General features: G+C 44.1%; 1 protein-coding gene across 1 annotated transcript in view; it reads right to left on the reverse strand.

The window, feature by feature from the left end:
* Positions 1-8098: 8098 nt before the first annotated feature.
* Positions 8099-19387, reverse strand: part of IFT52 (intraflagellar transport 52) — a 33825-nt gene continuing 22536 nt past the window's right edge. Inside the window, exons 10-14 of the mRNA XM_049650767.1 lie at positions 17965-18119; positions 13547-13634; positions 12579-12687; positions 9988-10133; positions 8099-8415 (exon numbers count right to left, since the gene is read on the reverse strand). Coding sequence (XP_049506724.1) covers positions 8368-8415; positions 9988-10133; positions 12579-12687; positions 13547-13634; positions 17965-18119 — 546 coding nt within the window. The 3' untranslated portion in view covers positions 8099-8367. The remainder of the gene's footprint in view (positions 8416-9987; positions 10134-12578; positions 12688-13546; positions 13635-17964; positions 18120-19387) is intronic.

Raw genomic sequence — 19387 nt, forward strand, 5'->3', positions numbered from 1 at the left:
GAAGCTTCCACATCAATTAATTCAGGTCTTCCCCCACCCACTTCCTTCATAAAGTAATTCATGCGGACATCCCCTCTTCATTGCTAGCGAATGATATTTAAAAGTGCAGGCTCTGAAGCCAGACTTCCTGGGGTTTGATTCCCAGCCCCATCATTTACTAGTTGTGTGATCTTAGGCAAATTACTTAACTCCTTTATGCCTGTTTTCTCATATGTAATAATTAGATTTATCAAAAACTTAGCTTTTACAATGTGCCAGCCACTGTTCTGTATGCTTTATAAATTTTAATTCATTTAATCCTCATAACAATTCTATGAGATAGTATTAGAATGATCCTCTTTTGGCAGATGTGGAAACTGAAACACGGCTGTCCCCCTCACCCCCATACTATTGGTAAATGGCAAAGCAGGGATTCAAACTTGGGTTATCTAGTCTAGAGTCTATGCTCTTTTTTTTTTTCAATGTTTATTTATTTTGAGAGAGAGAGAGAGAGAGAGCAGGAGAGGGGGAGAGAGAGAGGGAGACAGAGAATCCCAAGCAGATGCCTCACTGCCAGTGCAGAGCCCAACCCGGAGCTCAGTCCCACAGAATTGCAAGATTGTGACCTGAGCCAAAACAAAGAGTCAAACACTTAACCCACTGAGCCACCCAGGCGTCCCTAGAGTCTATGCTTTTAATCACCACACTGGTACCTACTTTGTAGGAAGGTTGTAGGACTAAACAAATTAATATGTATAAACCACTGAGAATAATCCTTGGCCCTTAGTAAATATTACTTTACTTTCAGTTTTTGTTATTGTTATTGTGATGGTGATGATGATGATGGTGATGATGATGATGACTCTTCAGCTGCCCTCATGCTTGTTCTTTGAAGTCCAGGAAGCTGCTTTGCACACGTTCCCACACGGATTACTAGTTGTATTTCAGGAGAAAGACAGAACCTGGCAGCTCAGGCAAGGTATTTGTCCAAGGCAAGAGACAGGGAGCAGCTGGAGAGCCCACGCGGAACCTGGAACTGGGGCTGACCTGACCAATACACTAGAGCCTAAGAAGCCTAGGGTCAGTGCAGTGAGTCAGGGAGCAGGGAGATCACCCTGGTGCGGGATGGAATCTGGTAATCTCCATGACTGTGTTTTCTCCAGTTACCGTCATATCAACAGATACCCTCTGGAGACAGGACTCCCAAGTATACTGAGTACAGCCACACCTGGGAGTGGTCCCTGGGGCCAGGATTGATTACACACTGCTGTCTGGGAAAACTTTCCTGGACATGCCCATCTTGGACAGGGAAGCTGCAGTCATTTGGTTATTCCACAATATTCCCCACCCCAGGCTCCAAACTCAGGGCCTGCCTCGGTCTTGGGAACACAGAATGAAATCTACTTATTAAATGCTCGGGGCCCAGCACCAGGCTGGACACAAAACAAACAGATTGAAGACAGGTAAATGATAAGTAGGATCACGTGGCCCTTCTGCCTGGCTTCCTCTCCACCTACAGAACACCTTCCTTAACATCATTCTCCCATCATACTTCCTGCGCCCACAATTTCATTGTTCTCTCAAGAGCCTGGACAGTTCCACATTCACATTTTTAGCTTCAGATCTCTACCATAATGTTTGGCTCCTAGTAGGTACTCACAGAAGGGATTTTACACTTTTTTTTAATTGAATGAATGAAATATAACACTAATATTTGGGCTAGAGGGTTAGTAAGGCATAGACCAAAACTGAGAGGATGTGCCACGCTAGAGTCTGAATTGTATTTAGTAAGATATGGGACATCAAGAGATTTTGAAACAAAGGCAAGTTTTTCAGATACTTTTGCCCCACGCTCAAGGGTCTCAGTGTAGAGGACAGTCATGGTAGCAGGTAAGTGGTGAAGGGTGAAGACAGACCTGAGAGGCCAGCACCAGGACTGGAAATGGCACAGTTACTACAACAGGGTGGATTCCCCAATGCAGGGAAAGCAATTCAATTACCTGCTGCAAGGAATCTGACCTCTACAGAAAAATTTTCCCACTCACTTCTCAAAAGATTGAGATTTTATGAGTAACTATTTGTAAAGCACCTATCTGTGAGTTCCAGGAAAAAAAAAAAAAAGGCAAAATATCCAAGTTAGAAAAGTTGTCATAATCATACTGCTAGAGGGCTCGTAGCTTGACATAAAGCACCCATAATTTGAAATGTAAATATAATGGATACTGTTTGTGAAAATACACTGAAATGATTGAGACTGGGCTGCAGGCAGGGGCTAGTCATTGTGAGGTCATCTAACCATCCATACTCTCCAGAAACTCATCAGCTAATAGGATAGACAATGAGCAAACAGAAAAGTAGAACTGTAAGGGTGAAGATAAACTTCAGGGGCTGTGGGTGCCACCCAAAAGGGTCACTGAAGGCTCTTCAGACCTTGGTGGTTTAGGAATTTGCAAGGTAGCTAATGTGGGGAATAGCACTTCAGGCAGAGGGAGCAGCCAGTGCATGCCAGGGAGAAGAAATATTAAAAAGTACTCAGGGATTGGCCAGAGTTGAAGTCATTTTTGACTCTTCTCTCACATTACTTATCTGATTCATTTGCAAATCCTATTGGCTCTACCCTCAAACTCTACCTTCAAAATATATGGGAAATGCGAATTAAAACCACCCAGCCACATGGAGACAAGAAAAATGAGTGCGTATGTCCACACAGAGATTTTTACATAGCTTTGTTTGCAACAGCCCCAAACTGGAAACAACCCAAATGTCCATCAACAGATGACTGGGTAAACAAATAATAGATATAAAATAAATATATCCAGGGGTGCCTGGGTGGCTCAGTCGGGTAAGTGTCCAACTTCAGCTCAGGTCATGATCTCATGGTTCGTGGGTTCGAGCCCCGCATCAGGCTCTGTGCTGACAGCTCAGAGCCTGGAGCCTGCTTCGGATTCTGTGTCTCCCTCTCTCTCTGCCCCGACCCCACTTATGTTCTATCAAAAAAAATAAATAAACGTTAAAATAAATATATCCATACAGTAAAGTGCTATCCAATAATAAAAAGGAATTATTTTTTTTCATTATTATTTTATGAATCTCAAAAATAATTATGCTGAAAAAGCCAGAAAGTGGATATTGTATATCATTTACATACAACTGTAGAAATTGCATAACAGAACCAATCAAAGTGACCATGGTTGCAGAGAAGAGATTACAAAGGGACAGAAGGAATTTGGGGCAGTGACTGATATGTTCCATTTGCATAACTCTAGGGGTGCCTATTCAATCACTGGGAGAAGTGTGGGGTCACTGACCACAGAACAAGGGAAACAACTCTGCTGGGTTTGTCCAGATCATGCCGGCCCCTGCTGTGTCCTCATTTTCACAACTGCACAGAATGAGAATTTGGTCTTTTAGAAACCATTTAACCCAAACTTCTGGCGTTCTTGTAAGGAAGAGGAGACTCAGATACAGCTGCCAGGGCCCTGGGCTGCTTTATACACAATGTTCAGCCTACAGCCCCGACCTCTACCCTGGGCTTTCTGGGCATCAGCTTTCGCAAACTGAGTTCTTTCTTTTGCAATGTGTCCACTTGTCCAGCAACCAAGCAGGGAAGGATTCACAGGTTAGGGAGTTCCGGCACAAAGTCAGGGATGGACCCGTCGAGGGACACCAAAGCCTCCTCTGGCGGCGGTGGAAACCACTTCCACAGCCTGGCCATGCCCCGCGGCCACCCATGGCCCAGGGCCGCGTCATCACCCACACCTGGGAAGATGAAAGGAAAATCGGGTTTTGAAGTCCACGTGGCAGTCTGTCGCCGCCCGCTGTGCTCCGGAGCGAGTGACGTGACCTGTTTTGAATCGCCCCTCTGGTAAACGGGGCCACACGAAGGCCCGAGCGGTCGGACTGCCGGGCGCGCGTTCTGTGTCAGGCGCGGCGCGAAGCATCGCGGGAGTCGCGCCTCCTGACGTCACAAGGGGGCGCCTGCGCTCGGGGTCCCCTGGGAGCCAGGCTGCGAGGTGTGGAACCATGACGGCTTTGCCTCTTCCAGCTGCTGCCTGGCGCGTGATCCCTCGAAGCTGTAGTAGCTGGGAGGCTTCTCCCGACGCCTGCCATTTCGGGTCGTGCGGAGGACGGGTGAAAAAAAGGACTAGGGGTTATGGAGGTGGTCGGCTCCGACCTCGTGGCGGTCACGGGAATTGGCGTCCAGTGGTCGCTCGGGCCCAGAGCCCTGTTGACCGCTCTGCCTCCACCCGGCCCTGACTCCCCGTGTATTTCAGCAGCCCGGCACAGGCTCCTGACACTGCAGTTTCCTTCATGCTACCATTGCGCGTAACCATTTGCGACTCTACGAAGTTAATTTCTCTCCCCAGTTAGATTGTGAGCTGCAGAAGCAGAACGCTAGTGTAAACGGTGGTAGGCTTCATGGTAAAATTTGGTATACGCAAGATTTCTTATTCTTTTTAAAGTAAATATTTCTTGGGGCACCTGGGTGGCTCAGTCGGTTGAGTGTCAGACTTTAGCACAGGTCATGGTCTCGCACTTCGTGAGTTCAAGCCCCATATCGGGCTCTGTGCTAATGAATAGCTCAGAGCCTGGAGACTGGTTCAGATTCTATGCCTCCCCCTCTCCCCCCCTCCCCTCCCCTGCTCATGCTCTGTCTCTTTTTGTCTCTCAAAAATAAATAAATGTTAAAAAAAATTTTTTTTTAATAAATATTTCTGTTTCTTGAAGGCAGGGGAAGAAATTGATGACATTAGTTGCAGAATAGGGAACTGAATGGCTGAGGAGGTTGAAATTCTTTCTCTTCAAAATCCTCCAGTTCCATGCATAGGTATTACCTAATCTTTTAAATTAAGTTTCATTAGGGCACACGTAACACTCTAGAACCTTTTAGGGAACAGTTTGAATAAAACCTCTCATATTTGGTTTAATAAATAAATAAGTTAGCAAAAGCCAGACTGTAGGTAGATCTGTGAATAAGATACTCCAAATTTTCCTTCCTGCTCTTGGGGAGAGGAGAGACCTTTGTCCCCAACATGTTATCTCCCCTTTCTCATTATATCTCCTCTTCTTTTGACACTCAAGTTTCTCTGAGCAGAGATGTATTTGAGTTCAACAAATAAGATCTCCAACAGTTATTTTTATGCTGTTACCCACTAAGACTGATACTATCACTTTTTGTTGTTTTTGTGTTTGTATTTTTTTAAGGAGTTTTTAAACGTTTATTTTTGTGCATGCATGAGAGAGAGAGAGAGAGAGAAAGAGAGGGAGGGAGACGGACAGAGGATCTGAAGCAGGCTCTCTGTCAGCACAGACATGGGGCTCAAACTGACAAACCTCGAGATCATGACCTGAGCAAATGAGCCACCCAAGTGCCCCAGTTCTCGGGTATGTTTTAAGAGTGAAGTTGAAATACTTGTTCAGTTCCATTAACTTTTTCATTTCGAGAGGCTTGCATACCAGAAGTTCGAGAATATAGGTGAACAGCAACTGGGATAAAAGCATTCTTGTAGCTCATGTTTGAATTTAAAAGCACCCCTGCTCACTACCTTAACCAGTGGATTGAACTTAATTTCTCTAATAGAGGACTGTGATATACACAGCATCAGCTATGAGCTATTCTTGCCAAAAATGTTTAATTCAAAGATAGTCAAGCCTTTAAACTTAACTTCCACTTTGCAGTAAAGGAGATAATGGGACAATAGACACCATCAGAAAAATCCAGAATGTGGGACATATAATTTAGTCTCCTCAAAAAAATCAATGTCATTAAAAAAAAAGAAAGAAGAAGGAGGAGGAGGAGGGGGTGGGGGGGGGGGGGAGGAGGGGGGGGAGGGGGGGGGGGAGGAGGAGGAGGAGGAAGGGAAGGAGGAGGAGGGAAAGAAACACAGGGAACTGTGTTTTGGACTTAAAACAGATCAGAGACAATCAAATCCAATGTGTGAAACTTGACTGGATTCTGGCTTGAAAAAACATCTATAAAACATTTTGGGGACAACTGGGGAACATCTGACTAAGCATGAAATATCAGAAATGATAATGGTATACTGTAGTTATATAATGAAGTATATAATGTCTGAAGTTTAATATTAAGCATTCAGAAAAATATACACACATATATAAAGTATATATGGTAATATGTTAATTTTTAAAAGGTGGTAGGTATTGGTGTTTATTATACTATTCTTTCCACTTTTCTAGATGTTTCAAATTTTTCAAAAAGTTGGGAAAAAACATACATCCTTGCCACAAGGGAAAAAGCCACATGACCCATGACAGGACAGGCCTTGCCCCCTCCAAGGCACCTTTTCAAGTCCATGTAATGGGAACAGCTCTAGGTTAGTAGGCAGGCTGTCAATGCTGCTCTGCCCCTAGGTCTCTCTAGGCCTCTGTGTCCCCTTTGGGAAGTAAAGTTGGATTAAATTCAGATACATCCAAAAAGTTCTTGCTAAAATCGTAGGTATATGTTCTAATCATCTATTTCTACATAACAAACTATTCAAAATAAGTAGCTTAAACTGTGATTTTATAATGTTTGTGGATTCTGTGGATCAGGAATTGAGAAAGGTACAGGGACAGCTTGTCTGCTCCATGATGTCTGCCGCCTCAGCTCAGACAACTCAAAGGCTAGGGATGACTTGATGCTGGAGACAGGAATCAGTTTGGAGGCATCTTCACTCACATGTTTAGCAGGTGATACTGGTATAGGTTGGGACCTCTAGCTGTTGGCCAGGACACCTATATGTGGCCCATCCACATAGTCTATCCAAGTGGCCTCAGACTTCTTCCATTGTTGGCTTGTAGCTCTAAAGGTGAGTGTCCCAAGAGAACTAGGCAGAAGCTGTATAGCCTTTTATGACCTAGCTTCACAAGTCAGTGTCACTTCCACTATAGTGCCTAATTCAGAGGGAGGGAAAATGGACCTCATCTCTCAATTGCAGGAGCATTAAACCCACAGTGTAAGAGAAGAGGATATGGGCTGGGAGACAATAGTTGAGTACATTTATGAAATGTATTCCAAATACATTGCCACAACACTCCAGTTGTTCTATGGCTAGTTTTCTCTCAGCTGGCCTCCAGATTCTACCCTCTGAGCAAAGTGGTCTCCTCCTTCCCCAAGACTCTGCTCTGACTTGGCTACTCTGAATAAGCCCCGCACTAGGGCTCCAGTGTGTGAGACAATGGAAGCCTGTGAACAGAGCTTTAACATGAATAAATAGTTTGAAATTCAGGATGTGAGCCTTTATTTCCAAGGCTCTGAATTTCTAAAAATGTTAATTCCTTGGTAGACTGTTCTCATGACTTCAATTATCAACTCCATATGAACAATAGCGATATCTTTTCTAAACCTCGGATTTCTAGCTATTTACTGGTTATTTCCACTGCTATGAATTGCCATCATCTCAACTGGATTCATATGCTCCAAAGCAGCTCACTTCTCAGAATCTCCATCTTCCAATAGCTCCACCACTTCCCAGGATATCAGGCTCAAAATCTTGCCAATCTGACCTTCCAACCATCAGACCAAATCTATTTCAAAATGCCACCTTTCTTACAACAGCACTTGAGTTCATCCTCATTACTTCCTCTTGGGGTTATATCACACTCTCCATAAATGGCCTTCCTTCCACAGTTCCCATCTTTATAGAACCCACCAGCTAAACTGTTCCCATTGCAACACATTCCTTACACACTGGTAGTGGCTCTGCAATCTTCTATCTGGCTTTGAGGGTCCACCAATGCAGGTCCCCAGTGTATCCAGTACCCAGCTGTCCCATTCAAGCACGTACAGTCTTTCCCATTGTCCTTGGGACAGATGATCACATCATCGTAACCGAAAATGACAATTCAGTGCTTCAGGAGCTCAGAGGAGGGTGGTAAAGTGTGAATGGAGACAACAGCCTCCAAATGGTTGTGTCCTGGGGGTAGCTGAGAAAGGAAGGGGTGAGTGATCTATGTAAGGAAGGTATCTATCTACTATTTCATCTTTTTCATTAAGCACATTTGGCGAACAGGTCATGTGGGTTAAGTTTGCTTTATATCCTTGAGGTAGTCCAAAAGCTGAATAATATTCATAATATTGACATTTATGCCTTTGATAAAGGAGACTCAAATTCAGAACTACAGTTGGAAGAAAAGACTTCAATGAAAGACTTTCATAAATTATAAAAGTACAGATTCAGTAGGTTTAATCTTAAAAATGGAATGTATCTTACATAAGGATCTTGTTAGAAATGCTATACCTATCTGGGCACTACAGAAGACGCACAGACCTTCCACAACTCATGGAAGAAAGAGTGTATAGACAATGTTGATAAGGAATTGAGAAACAATTCAAAAATAGTTTACAAAGGAATCAGGAGGCAGAAGATGCTTCAAGAGGCATGGTCCTCAGAAATTGTTCTGGAAGGCTGGTTCACTTGTATCAATGTCGTGTTCCTGAATGAAGAAATAAGACACAGAATTTTAGTATTTCAGTACAAAGCATGAAATGGGAAGTCTGGTGTTTTATACTTTGATTAAGATTCTGAACCATCATTAATTGGGACATATAGTAATCCCTGGCTTTAAGGCTGAATCCAGCTGGAGGATCAAGTTTTCACTCTCAGGACAGGGCTTTTGACTACTGCCCGCCACCCACCGCAATAAGCGGGAAGCAAATACAGTTGAAGGCACCAAGGCAAATACCACACCAGACTTCTTATCTTGGCCTTAGGGGCCTGTCTCTGCCTTGTCAGCAGGGTGAGTACTGCTGAGAACCTACCTGAGCAAAATTCCACATTTCAGTGCTCCGCAGTTATATCAACTCACTTCTGTGCTCCTCACGGCATTATATCAGAGCGCTGTTAATTGCCCCTATATATTCCAGTCTCCCCCACTGCATGTGGCTCAGGAAGAGATAGCAAAGGCCACTTTCATCTTGTTTACTACCACAGCCCCAACATCTAGCATCATGAGTACCCAGCAGAGTCAGTCCCTGCCAGTAGATTCCAACCATTCCACTCAGCACATACAATCCTAAGTATGTATATATTTATAGCCCTTCCCCCCAACCCCATTTACCATATCCTGAATGTCTTCCCAAGTCCTTAAACATTCTTCTAAACATTTTTAATCTTAGGGATGCGCCCTTGGTACTTAACTAGCTCCATACTGATGAAGATTTTTCTTCTGTTAAAACAGTGCTACACGGAGCATCCTGGTTGGCAAATCTACACACATTCAGGATTATATTACTAAGACAAATTCTGAGGATTAGAATTGCTGTGTCAAAGGTACATACATTTTGAGGACTTTTAAGCAATATAAAAAAGCTCTCCAGAAAAGTGGGACAAATTTATTCTCCCATTGGTAGAATAGGTAGTATATAAATGCCCATTTCCAACGGTAGTTGAACATTTAATTTTAGAAATCTCATCAAGGGACAGACAAAATGAAGGCCAGGCATAATTTTAAAGCCCTTGATCCTCAGTCCAGAGAAAGATGATTTCCGTCACGAGGTGCTGACCTCATGGCCTGCTTCTGTATCCTGTGCTCAGGTCTCTCTAGCAACATTGACATCACTGCTATGCCTCAAAAAAGCCAGGCCAAGCCCAGCCTTCAGGACTTTGTACAGGTCTCCCTCTGCCAGGGACACTCATCTCCCAGCTATCTGCATGGCAAAATCCTCAACACTTTCAGGCCTTTGCTCCAATATCACCTTTGTAGTGAGACCTACCCTAACCACCCTATTTAATACTGCCACATTCAGCACGCTTGATCCCTGCTCTACTTTTTCTATGCCATCACCTTCTAGCATACCATGTGATTGACTTATCTATTATGTTTATTGTCTTCTGTCAAGCTTCAGCTAGAACATAAGTGCAGGGATCATGGTCTGTTTTGTTTACCTAGTAGATACTTAATAAATACTTGCAGAATGAATGAATGGCATAAAATACGAGAAGTCCAGTTTATGGAAGATACCACCACTCAAAGAGCTTCCACTTCAGTGGGCTTTCTAGGCTCTACCTGATTCAACTTCTTGAACTCCACTACTTGGAAGAAGATGTGCTCAAGGATATGTTTGGCATCTTGTTGGTCCTTTGGTAGTTTACTGGTTACTCCAAGAATATCACCACACTTCCTGACGTAGAATTCCAGGTCTTCTTCAGTACCTAAGCACAGTTGGAGCAGTCAGATTAACCCTTATTTCCTGTCCTTTCCAAAGTACAGACTTACTGTGGTATAGGTGTCCCCTTGTCAGGTTCCTATACCTCTCAAGATCACTCACTTTTCCTAGGGTAATGTGACCACAGGACCTACACAGTAACAAACTAAAGAGATCTCTGATGTGCTGCTTTTATAAATCAGGACAAAAGTGTGACACTCCTAATTAGAATAAAGCTGGGGGCGCCTGGGTGGCTCAGTCAGTTAAGCATCATCCGACTCTTGATTTCAGCTCAGGTCATGGTCTTGCAGTTAGTGAGTTCGAGCATCGGGCTCCCTGCTGACAACGTGGAGCCTGCTTGGTAGTCTCTCTCTCTCTCCCTCTCTCTTTCTCTCAAAATTAAATAAATTACACTTTAGAATAAAGCTGGAATGGCTCTGGCTCTCCTATTCCCAGATCCAGCATTCCTACATTACAAAGAATAGGAGGAACTAGAAGGAAATCAAATTACCATTCTCTGAATGTAGCAAGGACAATTATGAGAAGGGCATATGGGTATTTTAAATAGCATTTATTATGGCAATATTATAGAAAAGGAAATGAAAGAAGAAAAAAAAATCGCTCATAATTCCACCAATAACATATCTCTGTGCAGCCATCCCCAGCAGCCCTATATCAAGGATGGACAGCCATTACAGCCCTTCTTACACTATACTGTAATTCCTTTCTGTTTTCCCCTTCTGATGTGCATTTTTTAAAGCTATGATAGAAATGTAAGTTTTTTATTAAAATATTCAAACCATAGGGGCACCTCGGTGGCTCAGTTAAGCATCTGACTCTTGATTTCAGCCCAGGTCATGATCTCATGGTCAGTCATGAGATCAAGCCCCACGTCAGGCTCCACACTGGGCATGGAGTCTGCTTGAGATTCTCTCTCTCCCTTTCCCTCTGCCCCTCCCCTACTCGTGCATGCACACACACTCTCTCTCTCTCAAAAAAAAAAAAAAAAATCAAACCATACAGCTGCAAAAATCTCTTGCCCCAACTCTATCTCCACTGATACCACCTAAGGTAATTATTGCCATGTATGCCTACATATTTACATATGTGTAAAAAATAGGATCAAACTATAATAGTTCTGTAAGTTGCTTTCATTATTTAATGATGTCTCATGGACATCTTATGTCAAAGCTTATGCTCTGTATCTTTCCTTTAACAGATGTATAATATTTCGTTATTTTTTAAACCGAACCCTCTACTGATGGGCCATTAGACTGTTGTCAATTTTTTAATGCTACAATTAATATCTCTATAGCTATAATTTTTTGTTTCACATTTCTACAAGGATTTCTTTGGATAAACTGGATAAATTAGAAACAGAAATGCTGGGTCAAACCATCTGACACTTCACAGGTGTGTTATTCCTACTGCACCAATCACTACGTCTTGCTAATTTTTGCTGTTCAGCACTTACCACAAGGCTTGACAAAGAAGAGAGATGCAGTTAAGGTGTTCTACACTGAACTGTTTTTATTTTTGCAGTCTCCTTCCTGGTCCTTGGGTACATATAGATGTTGTTCATAGTTAGGATCCTAGTGAACATGGAATTTTATATCCTGCCCTTCCTCATTTAGGATTCTCACTTAAGTTCTATCAGTGTCACTCCCTGGCCCCTGGAAACCTCTTTTATAATGACATGTCATCCCATCAAATAAATGTGACACAATTTACTACCATTCCCCTGCTAGTGTACCCTAAGCCTATTCCCAATGGGTAAATAATTTTTATTCCTAATTTAAAAAATAAATAACATAGTAATCATCTATATGCCTTCACATTATCTCCTTAGATTAGATTCTCAGGAGTGGGGTCACTGCCTCAAAATGGATGGTTAATTTTATGCCTCTGAGCACCTGTGTGCAGGCCCATTTGCTATGCATGTCAGGGGAGCACTGGGCCAAGAGTCAGGAGAACCACTCACCTCGTAGGCATGAGTCTTGGGGCCTCACCTCCTCATCCACATGTCAAGGTGGGTACACATAACTCTCCCAGGATCCCTTCCGATCTGAAGTCTCTATAATTCTTCTGGCCTTGACTGAATTTTCTTATTTAACGGCTCGTATGACCAATGACCTAGACTTGCTAAGTGGCAGCCAGGGTCAGAATGCATCCTATGGTTACTCAATAAGTCAGAACTAAAGACCTATAAGGGTTAAAGCTGAGACCTTGGCTTCTGCTTTGCATCATGTTCTAACTCATTGAGCAAACTGGCCTGAGAGAAACAACCAATATCATTTACATGAAATAAACAGAAACTCTCATTTTACACTGCCATTCATATTTTGTTCTCCCTGAACAAACTCCAGCTTTCTCTCATGGCAAATCTCAGAAGTTCACAACTACATAAAACTTACAAAAGAAAACAAAAAAAAAAAAACCTGGCCAAACTTACACTTATTGGTAATCTGAGCGAGGCGGGCCTTCTCCGAAGAGAATGTCTCATCCAAGTCAAACAGCTCCAGTGGGGGAGGTGGTAACTCCCTGAAGCTGGGAGGGAAAACCTGAAAGGAAATCAGGTCTTTCATGAAAGAAGGCATGCAAAGCCACAACTGACAGTGATAAGATGGAAGGAAATGAGAAGCCAATTCAGCCCTTCCCTGGGATGAACCACCCAAATGCCTGTCACCTCCTCCTGCCCTAACCCGTTAGACCATATCAAGCAAGAGGACTAGTGCACTGTAAGCAATCAAACAGAATCAGCTCTAAAACAGCACTAAACTGATCAAACTGACACACCAGTGCCCACTAACTTGTGCAAGGACAAAAGCTTGGGGATAATTATGCTTATTTGTGTTGAACATCTGATTGGACAACTTGTTTCTCATTTAACTATGAGTTCATTAGGGGCAGAAATTGGGGAAGCAGATGTAGATCCATGTAGAAAGTGTATTCCAGAATGTGGTGGGATAAGAGAGTTTTGAAGGTAAGTTGACTTAATGCTGGACTGGAATGTTGAAAGTGACCTGTGCACACGTGACTACCCCCTGGGCTACAGACTGTGCTATGAATCTGAGGGCCTGTTGCCTAGAAAGCTGCAGTACAAAGCATTTCCTCCTTTCCACCCAGGATTTCTCCTATATACCCTCCAAGTACACCAGATGGGAAATGCTTAACGACCAGAAAAGTCCACGCCCTTGATTTCTCAGTTGGGAGCTACACCCAGTGGAAGTCCCTAAGGAGTACTAATAGGTTTGGTCTCTGCATGTTTAGAGCCAGAGAAACACAACTTCCTGAGAAGTACCACATGCATTGGGTGTACAACTACACATGGTTGGGAGAAGGACCATGTGATGGCCCCGCTGGAAAGTAAGGACAAACAGTGGGGTTCTGTAGCAGGATCCCCCATGCACACCTACTCACCGCTGGCTGAAGGGCTGGCAGTGGGGTCTCAAACTGAGGTTGGATGAGCTGGAGAGGTTCATGTTTCACATTTAGCTGTTCATGGGCCCTGTGTTAGCAAGAAGACAAAAAAAGCAGGAATCAGGATGAGACACTGTGGCAAAGCACATCTAACTGACCACACTGCGCTGTTCTCCATCAAATCACGTGGTTCAACACTTTCACAGAAAAGCACACAAAATGTGTTGGTGTATGTAATGTAACGATCCTTTCACGAATATTCCCTACTGTGTCACATGGCACAACTATACTGTGAACTGAAGGGGAAAGTTTTTTCAAGTTTCATATCAGGCTTCTCCTAGACAGGCTTTTTCTTTTTACCCAGTGGACACTATAAATGTGGTAACTCACTCTGTTTCCTTATTTTTTTTCACCACCAAGAGACAGGAGTCAAATCTGAAGTCTGCTTCTTGCAACTGAACAGATCTATACAATATATACTTCTGTGTGCTCACTCAGCAAGTATTTACTGAATATGTACTGTGCACCAGGCGGTTTTATACACCAGGAGAACAGCAACGGTGAAAACAAGAGACCAAGGCAGCCCTCGTAAACTTACATTCTACTAGAGGAGAGACACGCAATAAACAAGACCCTAGATGACAGGTGTCAATACGTAGTAAGAAGAAAAGCAAACCAGGACAGAGGGATAAAGACAGGGAAGAGGCAGGGGGTACAGCCCTGAGTGAAGAAGTGAGAGAAGTGAGAGAAGCCCTGAGTGAAGTGAGGGAGGAAGTCATGCACTTACTTTCAAAAGTATCCCAGGCAGAGGCAAGAGCAAGGAGAACAGGAATAAGGGTGCTAGATATTTTCACAGAACCTCAGGGCAGCCAGAGTGGCTACAGCAGAGGGAGAACGCCAGTGATGAGTTTACAGAGTCAAGTGCTGACCTTACTCCTGTGTTTCTTTTTGATTATGGCTTCCCCTCTGCCTCCATTCTCTCAAACATTCCTTTTATCCTTTTGCACCGTAATAATTTTGTAAGCTGGCTGAACTCCTCTGGAAATGAGGCAAATTAAAATATACTCACCTAATTTAAACTATGAACACATTTGTGACCTTTTAAAATTAAGCTAAACAAGCAAATGTCAATGGGTGTGAACAAAGTTCATGCCTGCTTCTATGGACAAGTGATTGTAGAAAGGAAAGAGGTCTGTGACTTCAGAAAGGCACTTAGCTGAGCTGACTGCTATCACTGCCTCCACTATTCCCAGGTGCCTGGGGCGAAGAAGCTTTCCTGGCAATGCAGAAGATCCCTAGGGAGGGAACAGGAATAACTTTCACTGAGTACCGACTGCAAAACAACCCTGGTCAGTGGGTATAATCTCTTATAGAAAAAAAAAAGCAGAAGTATAGAGATAAAGAAGCTTCCCAAGGTCACACGGGTAAGAAGTGACAAAGGCAAGATTAGAACTCAGAGCTGGCCAATCCCTGCCAACCCAAAGCCCCATGACTCAGTCTATACTGAAGGCAGAATGTCATTAGGGGCAATGTTTAAGCTAAAGGTCCCACCACTGGCACACGAAGAACCCTGCTGCCATGATTTTCTGGCCTTGGCCATCCCAGCCATGATTTTTTGCTTTCTGTCTGCAGATGGAGCTGGCTACACTGAAGCCCTGTGTGAATAAGAAAACAAACGCCAGTGCATCTTCTCTTTCTTGCTCAGCTCACAACTAGCCCAAATCTTCCTCCACCTACGAGTCACCGTGCGCTTGATGGGAGTGGGGGATGCGTGGAGAAACTAATCTTAAAACCAAGAAAACCTAATTCAGAAAGCTGACTGCGCGGTGGGGGGGATAAGGGGAGGAACAAATGCCAATGCTAAATAGAAACCTATGAAATGGGGCTGAGTTATCTATTTCCAGAACACCCTGGCCTGACCTCTGGCACTGTGTTTTCACCACTCTATGTCTCAGTCCCCAACCCATCAGTCCATGAACTCAGAAGGCAGGGACTCCATGCTCTTTGTCTCTACCTCACCCCCACAGGCATCAGTAAATACCAGATGGACAAATGAAGTTACTTCAGAGCAACATCATTCAGATGTTTAAATATTTAAAGGCTAATCGAATTTTTACTTAGAAAAGAGGAATTGTATTCAAAAGATGTTACTACCAAATATAAATTCCTAAGAGCACCATATAGAAACTGGCCCATAACTACTGTCCCTTGCTTTGGTATAAAAGACAAATTCAATTAAAAGAGCTATCTAAGCTCCAAAATATCTACTACTTGACTCTGATGGCACTAAAATAATGGTTCCAATCAATCCCACATTCAGCACAGTCACAACACCCTGATGTAAACCACATCAGAAGATGACAGAAAGCAAAGGCAGAAACTGGGTGGACTGTAACTCACAAGTGGGGCAGCCTGCTGTGCCTTTTGTTATTCTGAGAAAAGTTCCAACCACAGAGGAGGAGGAGCCCCGGGCCCATCTCCAGGCCATCTGGTTTCCCAGTTTCCCAGTTCTTTCCTACTCCCTGCCCCACACCCTTCCAGGGATTCTCCTGCTGCCCGCACTCCCCTGCCCCTCCAGCTCCTTCTCCCCAGCTTGCCAAAGGCCCTCCTCTTCTCCTCCTCAAAAGCAAGGGTAGCTGTGAGGCCCTGTCTCCAGCCCAATTCCCACTCCAGTGCTGTCCTTGAGAGTACCAAGCCCTTCCCCCACTTTTCTAATCACCTTCTCTAGGCCTCTTCAACATCTACACTGGTGGTTCCACCTGCATTCTTCACAGGGCAACCTCTCAGCCACATCAGATGGAGGCGCCTGGAGCAGAACTCCTCTCTCTCTCCTCTCCCCGCATCCTGAGAGCCAGTCCACAGCACTGCCAGGTGCCCAGATCCCTGAGGGAGAAACCACTATCTCTGACCTTGCCATCACAGCCTTCCATGGCCTGTGGCTTAGGATTCTTTCTTCCCAAACATCTCTTGAAACCACAGCTACTGCTCCCACCAGTGTCGCCCCTCAACCCTCCAATCTACTGTCAACAGTCGCCTAGCTGGTTTCTTCTACTCCCCCCCCCCCCCATCAATTGTATAAACTGCCGCAAGGCATTGTTTTATCTGGTTTTAGAAAACAGATTCAATCCCGTCCCTCCTCTAGAGGTCTTTACTAGCATCCCATTCACAAATTAGGCCCTTGCCCTGAGCCTCAGGCTGTCTGCCTTGGCTTCTTATTTCTGTGATGCTCAGGCAGGTCTCCTCAAGTGCCCGTGCTGGAGAACACAGAACAGATTGTTGCAGGGCACTTCAGAGGACCAAGCTTTCAACTATTACTAAGTTGGCCTCATTTGAAGTCAAGGCTAAATGCAGTTCAAAGAGCAGTTAGAAATAAACTTCCTTGCCTGGACACACCTACACATGTGAACATGTGGGCTTTGCACAGAAGCTACATCATCGCCCACCTCTCTCTCTGAACATCCCTGTCATCTCCTGAAGCCTCTTCACCCCTTACGGGGGAGCACCCAGTACAGTGCCAAGCAGACACAAGGCCCCCTAAACTGTTTGTTGAAAGAATCAATGCCTGGCTAAGAGGGCCCCTCTTTCATAAAGGCTTCCCTGCTCACCCCCTTAAGAGTCAAATTCTCACTCTTCATTACGCTCATGTTTAGCATTAATACAATGACCTTGCACCACAGCCTGTGTCTGTCTCCTGCATTAAACCATGAACTGTGGACACAGTGCCTGGCACAGGAGGTGGTCAGTAAGTATCTGGGGAACCTGAACATAAATACAGCAGTAGGAAGTTAGACACTCATCAGTAGTTTACACCCTCAGCCTTTGGTTTATCCAGATGTAAACCCCATGCCTGGCCAAAGAGGCTGAGAAATGTTGCCCTCAGTCCCTGTCCCTGTCATTAGGAATGGACAATAACAACAAGCAGGCAACAGAGCAGGCAATGAAACAAGAGAAAGCCCCAGTCTGAAAGCCATTCAGGCTCCCACCTTGGGAGAAGACCTTACCCTCCCTAAACCTGTTTCCTCGGCTGGAAATGCAGCAGGTAATTCAGACGCAATTCAAAGTATGAAGTGAAGTAATAACATGCAGTGCCTGCAGGGCACCTTGCCTAACCAGCTCACTTTACTCGGAGCTCCTGGGGGCATGAGACCCTCTTTGCGGAAACCAGGTAAGTCCCAAGCAAACCAGGACAAGCTGGTTGCCCCAAATGCCTGATACAGAGCCTGGGACACAACAGGAGACTAATAACTGCAACCCCCACCCCAATTTTCTCAGCTATCTTTGTCGATCTCATCAGAGATCTGAGAACATGTTTTGCATACCACATATGCCATGACCCTATCTCCCGTCCCCAGGCTCATGTTTTCAAACCAAACACTCAAGAATGAAGTTCAGTGCAGCTGAGAGCTACAGGTACTGACTTGATGACCTTGGGGAGGGAGGTGGTATCCAGCTGGTAAATGGACAGATCGAAGAGGGTGGTAAAGTCTCTTGGGTTCTCATCGCCCTCCTGGAGACACACTCGAAGCCGCTCTGACAGGGTGGCTGTGTCGGGCAGCATCATGTAGTCGGAAATCTGAAAGCCACAAGAGGGTTCATCACACAGCACAGCAGGAGTAAGAATTTCATCTGTCTAACTCTGCAATAGTTCTGCTCTTGCCAAGAGATTTCACTGTCTCTGGTCACTAACAACTAAACCTTAAATAAGCCATTTCATGTGGAAAGAGGAATAAAAGTCACTTGGCTAAACCCCAACGCTGGTTAAATCCAACTTTGTAATTCCTCATGCAGTACTGAACACAGCTGGATAAACAACCATGCCGACTGGCCTCCTTTTGATTTCATGACCACTGATCTCAAGTGCTCAGCAATCAGCTGTATTTGCCTAGTTCATTCACTTCCCGTTGTCCTAGGCAATACCTTCCTTTTGTCACTTCATCCATCTCAAACAATTTTACCTTTCTTAATTTTAGCTGAAGACCTTATTTTCTATTTCAGTTGAGAAAACAGAAGCAATCATAAAAGACAGTCCACAAGCTCCCACTACAGCTATCCACCCACCAGCATCTAGGCCTTATACTCGGCTTCCTCTGCTGTTATATGTATGAACGGCCTGTGACCCCGGCACAGATGACCCTCCCACTTGGACACTAGATCCCAGCCCTTCTCACCTAACCAAGGACATGCCTCCAGCACTGCTGAGAGCCCTAAATGATGACACATGCTGTGTGCTGGTAACTGTAAAAGACCAGGAAAACCTAAATGTCCATCAATAGGAGACTGGTTAAACATACTACAGTACAAACATTAGAAAATAGTCTTAAAGAAACAAAATGAACAAAAATAGAAAGAAAGCTCTTTATATGTAAATAAGGAAACATCTCTAAGACATATTGCCAATTTTAAAAACTAAGGTGGTGAATACACACAGTGTATATAGTACCATCTGTGTAAAACAAAAAGGAAGGAGATACACACACATACTTGTTTGCTTATAGATATATAAAGCATCTCTGGAAGAATATACAAGAAACAGTTGAGATTGTTGTCACTGGGGAGGGGGACAAAGTGGTTCAGCAAAAACAGGAGGGAAACTGTTCATTGCGTATGCTTTTGAATTCCCAACTGTGAATGCATTACCTACCTAAAAAGTACATTTAACTTTAAATAAAGGCGTGCTGACAACAAGAAGTTGACTCCTAATTGCCCTCTGAAGTCCCCTGCAACAATGTGTTCCACATTTTCCAGTGCCAGAACTTGAGGAAACACACTTAAGCATTACAGAAATAAGCCTATACAAACAGGCTCGTTTTTCTCTATATCCCAAGAGATGTATGTCCCAAG

The sequence above is a fragment of the Panthera uncia genome, assembly GCF_023721935.1.
Source record: "Panthera uncia isolate 11264 chromosome A3 unlocalized genomic scaffold, Puncia_PCG_1.0 HiC_scaffold_11, whole genome shotgun sequence".
NCBI classification, from domain to species: Eukaryota; Metazoa; Chordata; class Mammalia; order Carnivora; family Felidae; genus Panthera; species Panthera uncia.